General features: G+C 40.0%; 1 protein-coding gene across 1 annotated transcript; it reads right to left on the bottom strand.

Moving 5' to 3' along the window:
- Window positions 1–8,497: 8,497 nt before the first annotated feature.
- Window positions 8,498–9,276, bottom strand: LOC147638988 (polyubiquitin). The gene has a single exon (XM_086786291.1). It carries the CDS (start codon window positions 9,220–9,222, stop codon window positions 8,761–8,763), a length of 462 nt encoding a protein of 153 aa, XP_086642417.1. The 5' UTR covers window positions 9,223–9,276; the 3' UTR covers window positions 8,498–8,760.
- Between the last annotated feature and the right edge of the window lie 6,261 nt (window positions 9,277–15,537).

Genomic DNA, 15,537 nt, shown 5'->3' with positions numbered 1-15,537 from the left:
ATGAGACCTCTAGTACCTCTTTTAAGGGTTTAGGTGTGTGAAAAAGCAAATTCTACCTTCTTACTTTTGGACCTGCATCCTTTACCTAAAAAAGATAATAATAGTCCTTCTAGAGCTTGGTATCTCTAAAACAATCCATTAACATGAATGCTATGGCCTACTTAATGGAAGGCTGCTTTCTTGATGATGATTGAAGCAGATCAAATGCACGTAGTTATTCAAAAAAAGCCCATAGAAATGTATTGAGTGAAGGTGGGTAGAAAGGCACTCTTCTTGTTCAACTTTTTATGCAACAAATCTAATACTCACTCACCACATCAATAAATTCCCATCAAAAATCAGACCTCTAGTGCCCCTTTTAAGGGTTTAGGTGTGTGAAAAATCAAATTCTACCTTCTCTTACTTTTGGACCTAAATCCTTTACCTTAAAGTGGAATAATAGTCCTTTCTTGATCTTGGTATCTCTAAAACAGTCATTAAAAGGAATGCTATGGCCTACTTAGTGGAAGGCCGAACTGGTAACAAATTGAAATGTTTATTTCTCTCTAGTTTTGATTCTCTCTCCCTCCCTAATGTGCAGCCTAATGTTGCTTTCCCTACAACTATTTTGAGCCTCTAAATTAATATTGCGTGTATTTATATCAAATGCTATAGGGTGGTATACATTTAGTCTACAAGAGAAATAAGCTCTTCTAGATCTAAAGAGAGTTGCGGTGCAACATGTAAGAAGGAAAAATACACAGTTCAAGACATGGGAAGAGTGTTGTTGAGCTCCAAGGTGTCACCTACAATAAGACATCCGGCATGAACCCGACTCTTCAACTTCCTATGTGTCCAAACAAAGAAGATTGTACTGATGTATCTAGACCCGTGCCTTCTTACCTTTGAAGGCTTATAGCCTCTTCACACATTGGACCTTTAAGGTGGCTGCTTCTATGGCACCATAACCTTGCCCTCCTTTCCCAAAAGCCTCACCTACCTTGACCTCAGTCGTCTCGCAACTTCTTCTCCAAGCTCAACATAGCCCTTACTTTCTTGATTATTGAAGCAAATAAAAAGCACGGAGTTATTCAAAAAAAGCCCATAGAAATGTATTGAGTGAAGGTGAGTAGAAGGACACTCTTCTTGCACAACTTTTTATGCAACAAATCTAATACTCGCTCACCACATCAACAAATTCATGTCAGAATGAGACCTCTAGTACCTCTTTTAAGGGTTTAGGTGTGTGAAAAAACAAATTCTACCTTCTTACTTTTGGACCTGCATCCTTTACCTTAAAGTGGAATCATAGTCCTTCTTGATCTTGGTATCTCTAAAACAGTCATTAAAGTGAATGCTATGGCCTACTTAGTGGAAGGCTGCTTTCTTGATGATGATTGAAGCATATCAAATGCACGTAGTTACTCAAAAAAAACCCATAGAAATGTATTAAGTAAAGGTGGGTAGAAGGACACTCTTCTTGTACAACGTTTTATGCGAGAAATCTAATACTCGCTTACCACATCAGTAAATTCGTGTCAGAAATGAGACCTCTAGTACCTCTTTAAAGGGTTTAGGTATGTGAAAAAGCAAAATCTACCTTCTCTTACTTTTGGACCTAAATCCTTTACCTTAAAGTGGAATAATAGTCCTTCTTGATCTTGGTATCTCTAAAACAGTCATTAAAGTGAATGCTATGGCCTACTTAGTGGAAGGTTGAACTGGTAACAAATTGAAATGTTTATTTCTCTCTAGTTTTGATTCTCTCTCCCTCCCTAATGTGCAGCCTAATGTTGCTTTCCCTACAAGTATTTTGAGCCTCTAAATTAATATTGGGTGTATTGATATCAAATGCTATACGATGGTATACATTTAGTCTACACGAGAAATAAAATCTTCTAGATCTAAAGAGAGTTGCGGCGCAACATGTAAGAAAGAAAAATACACAGTTCAAGACACGGGAAGAGTGTTGTGAGTTGCAAGGTGTCACCTACAATAAGGCATCCGACAAGGTCCCGACTCTTCAACTTCCTATGTGTCCAGACAAAGAAGATTGTACTGATGTATGTAGCCCCGTGCCTTCTTACCTTTGAAGGCTTATAGCCTCTTCACACATTGGACCTTTAAGGTGGCTGCTTCTTTGGCACCATGACCTTGCCCTCCTTTCCCAAAACCTTCACCTACCTTGACCTCAGTCGTCTCGCAACTTCTTCTCCAAGCTCAACATAGCCCTTACTTTCTTGATTATTGAAGCAAATAAAATGCCATAGTTATTCAAAAAAAACCCATAGAAATGTATTGAGTGAAAGTGTTTAGAAGGACACTCTTCTTGCACAACTTCTTATGCAACAAATCTAATACTCTCTCACCCCATCAACAAAGATCAGGTCCACAAGTAAGAAGGTAGAATTTTCTTTCTCACACACCTAAACCCTTAAAGTGGAATAATAGTCCTTCTTGATCTTGGTATCTCTAAAACAGTCATTAAAGTGAATGCTATGGCCTACTTAGTGGAAGGCTACTTTCTTGATGATGATTGAAGCAGATCAAATGCACATAGTTATTCAAAAAAAGTCCATAAAAATGTATTGAGTGAAGGTGGATAGAAGGACAATCTTTTTGTACAACTTTTTATGCAACAAATCTAATACTCGCTCACCACATCAATAAATTCGTGTCAGAAATGAGACCTCTCTTGTAAAAGAAAGCAAATTTTACCTTCTTACTTTTGGACCTAAATCCTTTACCTTAAAGTGGAATAATAGTCCTTCTTGATCTTGGTATCTCTAAAACAGTCATTTAAGTGAATGCTATGGCCTACTTAGTGGAAGGCCGAACTGGTAACAAATTGATATGTTTATTTCTCTCTAGTTTTGATTCTCTCTCCCTCCCGAATGTGCAACCTAATGTTGCTTTCCCTACAAGTATTTTGAGCCACAAAATCAATATTGGGTGTATTGATATCAAATGCTATAAGATGGTATACAAGAGAAATAAGCTCTTCTAGATCTAAAGAGAGTTCCAGCGCAACATGTAAGAAGGAAAAATACACATTTCAAGACATGGGAAGAGTGTTGTGAGTTGCAAGGTGTCACCTACAATTAGGCATCTGGCAAGGTCCCGACTCTACAACTTCCTATGTGTCCAGACAAAGAAGATTGTACTACTATATGTAGCCATGTGCCTTCTTACCTTGCTAGCTTATAGCGTCTTCACACATTGGACCTTTAAGGTGGCTGCTTCTCTGGCACCATAACCTTGCCCTCCTTTCCCAAAAGCCTCACCTACCTTGACCTCAATCGTAACTTTTTCTCCAAGCTCAACATAGCCCTTACTTTCTTGATTATTAAAGCAGATAAAATGCACGTAATTATTCAAAAAAAGCCCATAAGAATGTATTGAGTGAAGGTGAGTAGAAGGACACTCTTCTTGCACAACTTTTTATGCAACAAATCTAATACTCGCTCACCACATCAACACATTCATGTCAGAATGAGACCTCTAGTACCTCTTTTAAGGGTTTAGGTGTGTGAAAAAGCCAATTCTACCTTCTTACTTTTGGACCTGCATCCTTTACCTTAAAGTGGAATAATAGTCCTTGATCTTGGTTTCTCTAAAACAGTTCATTAAAGTGAATGCTATGGCCTAATTAGGGGAAGGCTACTTTCTTGATGATGATTGAAGACTTAGTGGAAGGCCGAACTGGTAACAAATTGAAATGTTTTTCTCTCTCTAGTTTTGATTCTCTCTCCCTCCCTAATGTGCAACCTAATGTTTCTTTCCCTACAACTATTTTGAGCCTCTAAATTAATATTGGGTGTATTGATATCAAATGCTATTATAGGGTGGTATACATTTAGTCTACAAGAAAAATAAGCTCTTCTAGATCTAAAGAGAGTTGCGGCGCAACATGTAAGAAAGAAAAATACACAGTTCAAGACATGGGAAGAGTGTTGTGAGTTGCAACACCTACAATAAGGCATCCGACAAGGTCCCGACTCTTCAACTTCCTATGTGTCTAGACAAAGAAGATTGTAGTTATGTATGTAGCCCCGTGCCTTCTTACCTTGCTAGCTTATAGCCTCTTCACACATTGGACCTTTAAGGTGGCTGCTTCTTTGGCACCATAACCTTGCCCTCCTTTCCCAAAAGCCTCACCTACCTTCACCTCACACACTTTGCAAATCCCAACACTTACCTTGATCTGAGTGCCATACATCTCTGAGCTAGTTCATTGGTTGTGCCTCTACTTTGTACAACAAGAACGTAACATCACCCTCTCCTCGTTTGTTACATAGGGAGTGTTGGAAGAAACATCTTTATGTGTACTTGGCTAATCCCGCTTGTGTGTTGATATGTGGAGTTGACAACACCTCAATATATGACACATTGACAATGTCATGAATTTTTTACTTAAATGAGAGCAATTGGGTGGATGTGGCACATAAGCAATGAAAATGTTTAATAATGTAAGGCCAATAAAACCTTGATACATAAACACATGTTAAGTTAAAAAATCGAGAGCTAAAAAAAATTGCCACATCAATAAGGAGAAAAGAGAAAATTTGTTTCACTCCACAAGACCATGGTTTATGTTAAAAATAGAGAAAATAGAGAGCTAAAAAATTTAACCACATTGAGAAATTTGAAAAATTGTAAGGACATGAGTTGGCCTTTCCCTACTCTATTAAGATATAGAAAGTTTATTTGTTGCTGAAGATCTTACAAGCTGGTGGGGTAGTCTGTAGGGTTCATTTGTGTCCAAAAAAGAAGGATTAGGAGACACTCCAACCATTTAACAAAATAAATGTTAATGTACATGGAACTATGTGAAATAAGTTAACTAAGTGCATAGAGATAGCCACTCCAACCAACTATCAAAATAGATGTAACGTACATTAACATATATTTACTTTGCACATGATGAATGTAATTTACACAACTATGTTGCCATTCACGATATGCTCGATGTGCAAGATTACACCACAATATACTTTTTTTAGTAAAATCACTAGCCCGTGCACAAGGAAAGTTCAAGATTATTCACAAGAAAAGTTCTCAAGAAGCTAACACATGATGAACCAAATAAACAAAGTGTTTACTAAAGAAGCTGACACATGTCATAATAAAGAAGAGTTCTAGGGCTTTGCAAACTATGAAGCTACTTTAGGAATCTTTCATGTATGCACCTTTGATTCCGCAACTGCAGATCTAACAAAGCTATCAACATATATACTCTCGCTTAACTCACATAGCTTTCACGATATCCTAACACGTTTCATACAACTAAGTTGAATATACCACCTCTTCCACCAAATCATGCACAAGGAAAGTTCAAGATCATTTACAAGATAAGTTCTCAAGAAATTAACACATGACACAATAGAGGAAATTTCTCAAGAAGATTCACAAGTAGTTAAGTCGTGCCAAATCAACGAGAAACCAAATAAACCAAGTGTATACTAAAGATGCTGACATATGTCACAAAAAAGAAGTTCTAGGGCTTTGCAAACTAACAAGCTACTATAGGAATCTTTCATGGATGCACCCTTGATTCCGCGCTTTGCAACCTAACAAGCTACTATAGGAATTTTTCATGGATGCACCTTTAACTCGGTTAAATCACACAGCTTTCACAATAGTAGTACATTATTTTTATTAATCTTATCCGTTGGCCAAGCTTCATCATACTCTTGGCTTGGCTTCCAATTGAATGTGTTATCAATTGCTTCGCTTATAATTGAATGTGTTATCAATTGCTTGGCTTATAATTGAATGTGTTATCAATGGCTTGGCTTGGCTTGGCTTGGCTTGGCTTTTCTTAGTTAACAACGCTGTCATTTGCAAAGGTTTACTATCCCCTTATATCCATCTCAACAATACACCTTCAAATTTAAAGCCAAGGCCATTATTAACATTGGCTTGACACATATATGAAGGTGTTATCATCGATCAGTTGGCTTGACATTTCTCAGTTACCAATGCTTTCATTTGTTAGGTTATAATTGTAAGCCAAGCAATTAATGCTTTCATTTGCTAGGTTATAATTGTAAGCCAAGCAATTGATAGCAATGCTTCAACTTGACATAACTTTTCTCAGCTACCAATACTATCCATCTCAAAGCTACTTATCATACCATTTCCAAATGTACACTATAGTACATCTTGATGATGATGGACCACATTTTTACTTCTATGGTGAGAATTCAAGCAACAAACTCTTTCTTCAATCTTTTCACTTCTTTGGTGAGATTTCAAGTAATAAACAAATACACTCTTCGCATTTTACTTCCTTGGTGGGAATTAAAAGACAATACACTTTGTTTGACATATGAAAGGACAATATTGTGTATAAAATGATAGTGAAGGTGAAGGTAATTGTCTGAGTTGACATGAATTACCAAACATTTTACTTCTTTGATAAAAATCCATACACCGGGGACAGGCTCTTAAACCTTCCACTTCTTTGGTAACAATTCAAACAATGGACAAATACAATCTTTGTCATATGAAAGGACAAGAAAGAAAAGTATCAAATGATGGTGAAAGTGATAAAGTATAAACAAGCCAAGAGCTCACTCAAATAGCGGACAAAAAAAGACTTCCTCGTGTGATAAAAGCAAGTAAGCTCATTCAAAGAAGAACAAGAAAAGCAGAATGCCAACAATGAGAGCAAAAGAAATCCATATGTCCAAGCAAATCCATAGTAACACATGTTATCACATCTAAATCAGAGTGTGCACAATCAATCAAACATCTTATCACATCTAAATCAGAGTGCACAACTAATCAAGCCCTAGGGAGTGTAAAGCAAGAGCACACCTAGCTTAACCATATTCCAAAAAAGACGTAAGACACAATCAAAACAAGGCATGATGAAAGTATAAGCTTTTACTCAAAGGACACGATAGCACAAATATGTAGGACAAAATGCTGATGTTGAGAACAAAAAGAAGCAATTCAGACCAAGGACAAGAAAGACCTTACGTGTAGCAGCATGCTAACAATGAGAGCAAAACGAGCCATATGGTTATCCAAATCCTCACATTGCCCAATTCACGCCCCACAGTGCCCGCGTGATGAATGTACAAACTTCCTTAAAGGATGCGATAGCACAACTATGTATATCAAAATGCTGATGATGAGAGCAAAAGCAAGCAATTCAAATGAAGCACAAGAAAGAAATGATGAGAGCAAAAAAGCAAGCCAAATTGGTGATCCAAATCACCAAAAATATAACGCATCACAAATCAAAATCACTGCCCAATTCCACAAGCCCTACCCAAGCTCTGCAGTGCCCAATTTCACAAGCCGTAGAGAGGGCAAATCAGGGGCATACCAAACTTTCTACTAAAATCCAAAGAGAAGAGATGAGACTCCATCAACACACGACGACCCACATGACATACAGGGCAACCCACGTCACATGTAGAATACACTGAGAACAAAGGACGTTGGTCCAAAACAGGACCGTTTAAATATCACTTGAGATGTGCTTGGCTAGGGATCATGACAGTTCATTTGTTTTGCATACCATGTTTCACTATATCTTCCTTTCCTTCCTCCCTCACACCATGGTTCTCTGTGTCCTCTATCCTCTCTCCCTAAATCTGTCTGGGCAGTACATTCCTTCACTTCCTCCCTCACACCAAAGTTCTCTCTATCTTTTTTCCCCTCTCTTTACTCTTGATCAAACATTACTTTTCGATCATTTTGTAAAAACAGCCATGCAAATATCTCAACGACCTCTTCAGCTGCCTTACTTCAGTTCTTCAACTTGTAAAGTACTGAAACCCGAATTTTGGGGTTGGGATTTATCCGAAACCGCTTTGACTGACACCCCAAATTGGGGACTGAAAAACTTTTGGAATTTATCCGAAACCCCTTCCTCATGTTGCAAAATGGCAAAACCCTTCCAGTGCCTAATCCACCCCAAAATGGATGGTACACCCCACACCCGTTCCCACTACACCGGTGGCATCCTGCCATCACCTATGCTATTCGAGGTAGTCTGGAGAAGTGGTAGCAACTGCTGCTAGTTTGCTGCTAGTTTGACAGACCACCAAGGACAAAGAAGACCTGCAACCATTACTCTCCCCGTCGGATATACACCACCTAGAAATACTACCATTATTCCATCACGACACATTATCTAAACATAATGGGGAGTACGAGAAGTGCATAACAGCACAAGCATGTAGGGATCTCGAGAAAATGTAAATTAGAAAGGCTAATCCACATGTCCAGGATCCCAACAAGGTATAGCATCTCGTTCTTCAGCAAAATGCAACAATAGAAGTGCAACTGCTGCTTTTTTGAGTGCATCGAGGCAACTACAGGAGGCAATGCTATTGACGGCAGCAATAGGCCACTAGCAGGCCTGCGTTGATAATGGATAAGACCATTCTCTCTCTCTCTCTCTCTCTCTCTCTCTCTCTCTCTCTCTCTCTGGTGAAGAATGATATGAACATGTAACCCTATCACAATCCCTCTCTCAATGTTTGCCAAGTACTACACATTCACTGTTTACCTCCATATACTTGTATTGCACATGATATGTTCTATCAATTACATATGACACTCATTACATATGACTGCCTACGAATAGCTGCGACTACAAGGACCGAACAAAATACGTTAAGGCGAGATGGAGAAAACAGCTACGGTGACATGCACGATAGACAAGACACGCTTGGACAGACAGACATGTACGAATGCGGACACATAACTGAGACATGGGGAGGCAGGAGACATGCAAACCATGGAAACAACCCACGGTCTTCACTGGCCCCCACGAAGGCGAAGGACGAGATGGAGGGTGGACTCCTTCTGTATGTTGTAGTCTGCAAGGGTGCGACCATCCTCTAGCTGCTTTCCGGCGAAGATGAGCCTCTGTTGGTCTGGAGGGATGCCCTCCTTGTCCTGGATCTTGGTCTTCACGTTGTCGATGGTGTCAGAGCTCTCCACCTCCAGGGTGATGGTCTTACCGGTTAAGGTTTTCACAAAGATCTGCATGCCGCCGCGGAGGCGCAGGACCAGGTGCAGGGTGGACTCCTTCTGGATGTTGTAGTCTGCGAGGGTGCGGCCGTCTTCAAGCTGCTTTCCGGCGAAGATGAGCCTCTGCTGGTCGGGCGGAATCCCTTCCTTGTCCTGGATCTTGGTCTTGACGTTGTCGATGGTGTCGGAGCTCTCCACCTCTAGGGTGATGGTCTTGCCGGTGAGGGTCTTGACGAAGATCTGCATGGCTGCGTACAGGAAGCACTAAGGGAGGTTCAGGGAGGGGGCGATGAAAGATAAGCTACCCCGGGCTGTTCTTATCGTCTATTGGAGACCTGCCTTTAGGGCTACGTGGTAAATTCTAATTGGCTTGCCTAATATAACCGTTTTTGCGAGGTTTAATGATCGTTCGATTCTAAACGACAAACGGTTGCGATTCATCTTCTCTAGAAAGAAAACGGGTTCTGGTGGGCAACATCTATGAGGATCCAACGGTTGTGTTTGTTTTGATTTATGATTTATTCGAATGAATTTTTAATTTCTGGAACCTACGCATGTGTAAGAGTGCTAAATACGTTTTGTTCTTTTTCTAAACTGAGCCATGCTACCATCTTTTTAAAAGTAGTGTACTATTTTTCTAAATGATATTATTATTCAATGTATTAGCACGCACTTTAATGGCTTTGTGAGAGACACATAATATACCTACACCATTAAGGAAAATACTCAAGGCCCTACCCACCTTTCAATGGAGAATGGTCGGCTCTAGAGGGGATGGGAAGGCACAAGCAGGTCAGCTAGTAAGGGGTGTGAAGGAGTGTAATGGCAAGATTGGAGTAGGAGCACTACAAGCGTTGAGTGTCCTTGAACAACAGTAGTAGGGAAAAACCTTAACAGTCAGTAACAACGAGCATCCCCTCCACGGGTGGAGGAGATGCATCAGATAATGTCCACCAACACTCGGTACAACAACAACAACAACATAGCTCACCTTGAGCAATTAGCAACCCACATCAAACGCATGTGCATATCTACGAGGAACATTCTCCATCAGCAAGTTGGTGGTGTCCTCCAAGCCTCCACAACTTGCGGAGCTTAGTAGCTCAAAATGGAGTAAATTCTTTCCACATGTAAAAAGCCTTGGAGGGCTACACAGGTGTAAGGGTGGGAGAACTGTGGCATAGGAGATAGGAGGTTGGAAAGAAGGGTATAACTATCCCTATCGAGAGCAATTTAGAAATATTAAGGCAAGTTAGTATTTGTAGTTAAGGTAATTTGTTGCCTAGCTAGCTTGTACAGGTTTGGGTGGAAGTGGACAAGGGAGCACTACCCAAAAAAAAAGGTTGGAAAGGGTGGGATTACAAAGGCCATCCTTTTGGCCTTTGCCCTTTGCCCTTTCAGACGACCATCCTTTTGGCCATCCAAAAGGGTAGCTAACAGTCAAAAGGGTAGACACGTGACCTTTTAGACAAGAGGTGATCAAAAGGGTGGACACACCCTTTTGGATAAGGGGGCAGTCAAAAGGGTGAACAAGGGTTGAAAGAGTGGACACAGATCAAAAGGACAAACAAGTGTTGAAAGACTGGACAAGGGTCAAAAGGATGAACACATGGCTGCCTTTTTCGTTAGCAGATGCTCTCTATGGCCAATTGGATAAGGGTCAAAAGGGTAAACATGTGTTGAAAGAGTGGACAAGGTTCAAAAGAATAAACGCAAGCAAAGTTTGAGGATCATTACCCCACTCTAAGTTTTTGGATTGGTGGTCACAGTAGGATATCCATAATAAAGGGCGCACAAATTTTTTATCCTCCTCTCTCAACAAATCGTCTGCAGACTACCATTTAATTGAATCAAAATTTAAAGCTTTTACCCAAGCTTATCTACCAAAGCAAATTCTTGAAATTTTAACTTTGACTAAGCTAAATCGTAAGCAATCATCTGATTACAATTGGTGACGAATCATCACTACAAAAATTGTTTTCTTCCCAACCGATCCCAACCGTATAACTTAAAAAAGGTTTTTTTTTAAGCTTACAAAGCTATAATGAAGTGCTAAGGCATAAAAAGGGCCATGAGCATGGTCCAATGTGGGGGCCAGGGTAATAAGTGTGAACATGGACAAGAGCATATAAGATAACTATGAGCCCTAATTGTACACTTCATTCCTAGAATCTAGAATGTGTGTGAGGGTACCCTTGGTGTTGGTGAAGAGGCCAAGGGGGAGAGCAACTTGAACTCTTCTTGCCGTGATTGCCTTGGAAAAGCTGTCGGAGAGGGATTAGGTACATGTGTGAAGACATGGCCTCAACCCTTGCCATCGAACTATAAACTTTAGTAAGGGGGTGGGAAGGCTTGGCCAGGAGATCAGCAAGCAAGAGTGCTTCTTCAACATATCACAAGTGGTAAAACGAGCAAATGCAATTGAGATAATTGGTGCAGGCATTGAAAATTGATATTGGATGTAATTTTTCATTTGAGATTTGGTTGCCAAAACAAAGGAGATGATGCAAAGTTTTTTCCAAAATACACATGCATTACACTTGGAGTTGAAATTGGGTGTTTATAAGGGTACCAATTGGTGTTACACATGCTTTTGAAAGGCTCCAAGACATCGCAAATGTGATTGGGAGGATTCAATAGCAACTAGGGGCACTTTTCTGCTCTAGCATGAAACCCTAATTTAGTCCAGAATGGTTGGGGATGTTTTCAAGGTGTTTGCATAGCATTATAATACCTACGTTTGGAGCCCTCAAGTGTCCAATTCCGATACCATTTTCTTGTCCAACCGGCACGGTTCACCACAAGGACAAAAGTGGGCCCAGTAAACAATGAGTTGATTTTGGTATTTGGGCATGTGGTTGGATAATACATGCCATTAGCTTCGCCAACAACAAACCCAAGATCGCTTGATTTGGACATTGTTGACTTGGTCAAAGGATATAGTTGACTTTTTGCAAAAGTCAAAACAAAGTGTACCTAAACTTTGACTTTAGTGAAACCTTTTGGGGTCTACTAGATATTACTTACAATAGCTTTCCCCCGCAAGTAAACAAATCAAGATTTGGACCAATGTTTTAGGACTAAAAAGTGATTTTCAACACTATCACATAAACCCTAAAATAGAGAAGATTATGACACTTCAGAATTTTACTATTTTTTTATAGTTGCGTAGTACACACCTAGAGCTCTCTATAGAACCAAAAAAATCTAAATTCTGACAAGTTTTGGGCTTTCGACTTCCATTTCCCATTTTCAGATGCCCAAAGAGAGACCTCGTAAAGCAAAAGAGGCAATACTTGAAGAGCTGGAGGATATGGCAAATTATACTAGAAGAGAATACTTAAAGTTGACGAAGGATTGGTGCATGCTATTGGCGAGCTGTCCACCAGTAGTACCATTGTGAATGCAAGTGGGCATGCTAGCCCGAGTATACAAATGGCTACGGTGAACAATGAAATGCAATCAATGGTTGAAATGATGTGTGTTTAGACCATCAACAATGTTCAAGTTCAACAAGCTAATGCATTTGGGAGCTTGGTTGAAAGTATGAACAAGAATCAAGCCACCTTGGTTGAAAGCACGAACCGAAATCTTGCATCCTTGCTATAGGCTTTCAAAGGGGAATGCTTCCAAGCAACGAGATTTGGTGGAGGAGTCATCGATGCAACGTGACGTAAATCTGATGAACTGAGACAAAGGCTTGATGGACCAGGGCAAATCCTTGAGTCCTTCTCGACAACTTGAAGACTTCATGAATCAACACAAGAATTCGGACAGCAATATGCATGTGCAATTGGGCAACAAGGAAAATTTACCACCAAAGCCATTCTCTTTTGGGATTTTGCCTACAAATATTCCATCTACATTGATGCAAAAGGGAAGCAGGTAGCATTTGATTTTACATGTGGGTGGGTCTTGGGATCATGATGTTTCACCCATGAGGCCACGCATGGGTAATGCCAAAGAGGGTGATGATGAGTTCAAGGGTATCAAGGATAAGGAGGTCTTCTCAAAGGAGGGATCAAGCAGTGAAGAATATGATGAGTGGGTTGATAAGTTGGATATGTACTTTGAGATGAAGAATATGATGAGTGGGTTGATAAGTTGGATATGTACTTTGAGATGAACCTAAGAAGTGATCGTGCTAAGGTGTACTCCACACGGAGGGTTATGCACACACTTGGTGCCGACAGTTGCATAACAATGGGTATGAGATCTCCACATTGGATGCTTTTAAGAGTGAAATACAAATGCCTTTACTTCTAAGTTAAGAAATAACAAGTTGATTGGTGAATGGGATGACTTGGAACAAGGCTTTAGCAAGGTCAAGGTCAAGGTTAAGGGTGAAATGCAAAATGCCTTTACTTCCAAGTTGATTGGTGAATGGGATGACTTGGAACAAGGCTTTAGCAAGGTCAAGGACTACACACAAAAGTTCTTGAGGCTCATTCTCCATGTGGATGGATTTAGTAAAAAGTTTAAGATTCTAAAATACATCAAGGGTCTCAAAGTAAACATCGGGGTAGATGTAAGAGCACAAAGGCCTTCTACTCTCCAAGAAGCAATCTCATCAACTCCCACCATTCCTATTAGGTGTCCCACCATCTATGGTGGTGGTTCCAACCCAAATTTTAGATTTGGTTTGACTCCTAAAGCTTCGTTGTTGGAATTATTAGAATTATTTATCATTTAAGGATTTATTTGATGGATATTTATTTTATGTGCAAGCGAGACTGATCACCTCTAACTTGTCACATATTTTGAGCTTATATTGTGAATGTCAGTGCAAATCAGTGGCAGCGTTAGTGTGCGGGATGTGCATGCATCCACTAGGGGCTTGCATCGACAAAAATTTATTGACGCATGGTGCGTGGCGATTATTTATGATCGACAATGGCCAATGATATTCTATGTGCACATTAGTGTGCAACATTTTGATATACATTAGTTCTATTTCATGAGTGAACCTTAGAATGTTTACACTTTTGTATTTAGGCGTATGCAAGCCCAAAGTGGAGATCCATATTTTTGGCAACATGTATTTTTGGCTCTTGCTTTTTGTATAAGGAAATATCTTTAAATACACCATGAACAGGACGTGAGCCACTCTCATGGTGGGGGAGATTTAACCCATTCTTGTGTCGCGTGCATAAGCTTTTCATCTATTTTGAGGCTTGAGTATTCTTCTCATGTTTATTTTTATGAAGGGCCTACTGTGAGATCTGTTGTACTTCTATCATCGTACCTTCCTGTCAGGAAAAAAAAGTTTGTGAATTCGGCACCCAAATGGCCCGAGACTATTGTCCTTGCGTGAAGATAAGGAACACTGCCACGAAACCCAGTACGACAATAGTTTGTCAGAGCACCGCCCGAGTGGACACGCATCTATAGTAGACACTGCAACACTGGACAGTCGCCAGTGCACCGGCCACCGACAAGATGCCCTTGTTACACACTCTGCCCTAATCCACTGAGATTCTTCTTCATCTTGTAGAAGAATCTCAGTGGATTCTAGACCATGCCCTTGTTACACACTCTACCATCCTGATTGACTCCTTTCACAAACAGTTGTAGTGAATCTTACACTTAATATTGAGACCGGTGTAGTCGTGTGAAGGTCATCGCTTTGAGGTATCACACGATTGGCACTTTATTTTGGTATTTGGCATGGGTATGTGTGAAGGTCACCGAATTGATGTGTCGCACATGGTATTTTCTGTTCAAAGGTCACCGAATTGATGTGGCACACATGGTTATTTTCTGTGCAAAGGTCACCGAATTGAGGTATTGCATGAGGTTTTGATATTGTGGAATCAGATTTTTTGTGATGGATATTTTGAACTAGATGTTTTCTTTTGTGTGCAAAGGTCACCGAATTGAGGTATTGCACGTAGTTGTTTAAATATGCAAAGGTACCGACTTTGAGGTATTGCATGTTTAGCAACTGAGGACATTTGCTTTTCACGAGGGAGGAATGTTAGAATTATTAGAATTATTTGGCATTTATAGATTTATTTGATGGATATTTATTTTATGTGCAAGCGAGACTAATCACCTCTAACTTGTCACGTATTTTGAGCTTATATTGTGAATGCCAGTGCAGATCAATGGCAAGGTTAGTGTGCAGGATGTGCATGGATCCGCATGGCACGTGGCAATTATTTATGATCGGCAATGGCAATGATATTTTATGTGCACATTAGTGTGCAACATTTTGATATACATTAGTTCTATTTCATGAGTGAACCTTAGAGTGTTCACACTTTTGTATTTAGGCTTATCAAGCCCAAAGTGGAGATCCATATTTTTGGCAACATGTATTTTTGGCTCTTGCTTTTTGTACAAGGAAATATATTTAAATACACCATGAAGAGGATGTGAGTCACTCTCATGGTGGGGGAGATTTAACCCATTCTTGTGTCCCGTGCATAAGCTTTTCATCTATTTTGAGCCTTGAGTATTCTTCTCGTGTTTATTTTTATGGAGGGCCTACCATGAGCTTCCAGTATTCGTGGTGGGGATGGAAAGCCAACAATGGTGGTAACAAAAGCTAGTTCATAA

This window comes from Cibotium barometz, chromosome 4 (genome assembly GCF_041138505.1).
Source record: "Cibotium barometz isolate CiBa-2024 chromosome 4, ASM4113850v1, whole genome shotgun sequence".
Taxonomy (NCBI): domain Eukaryota; kingdom Viridiplantae; phylum Streptophyta; class Polypodiopsida; order Cyatheales; family Cibotiaceae; genus Cibotium; species Cibotium barometz.
Note: the sequence above shows the minus strand (reverse complement) of the source record. Positions and strands in the feature narration are given on the sequence as shown.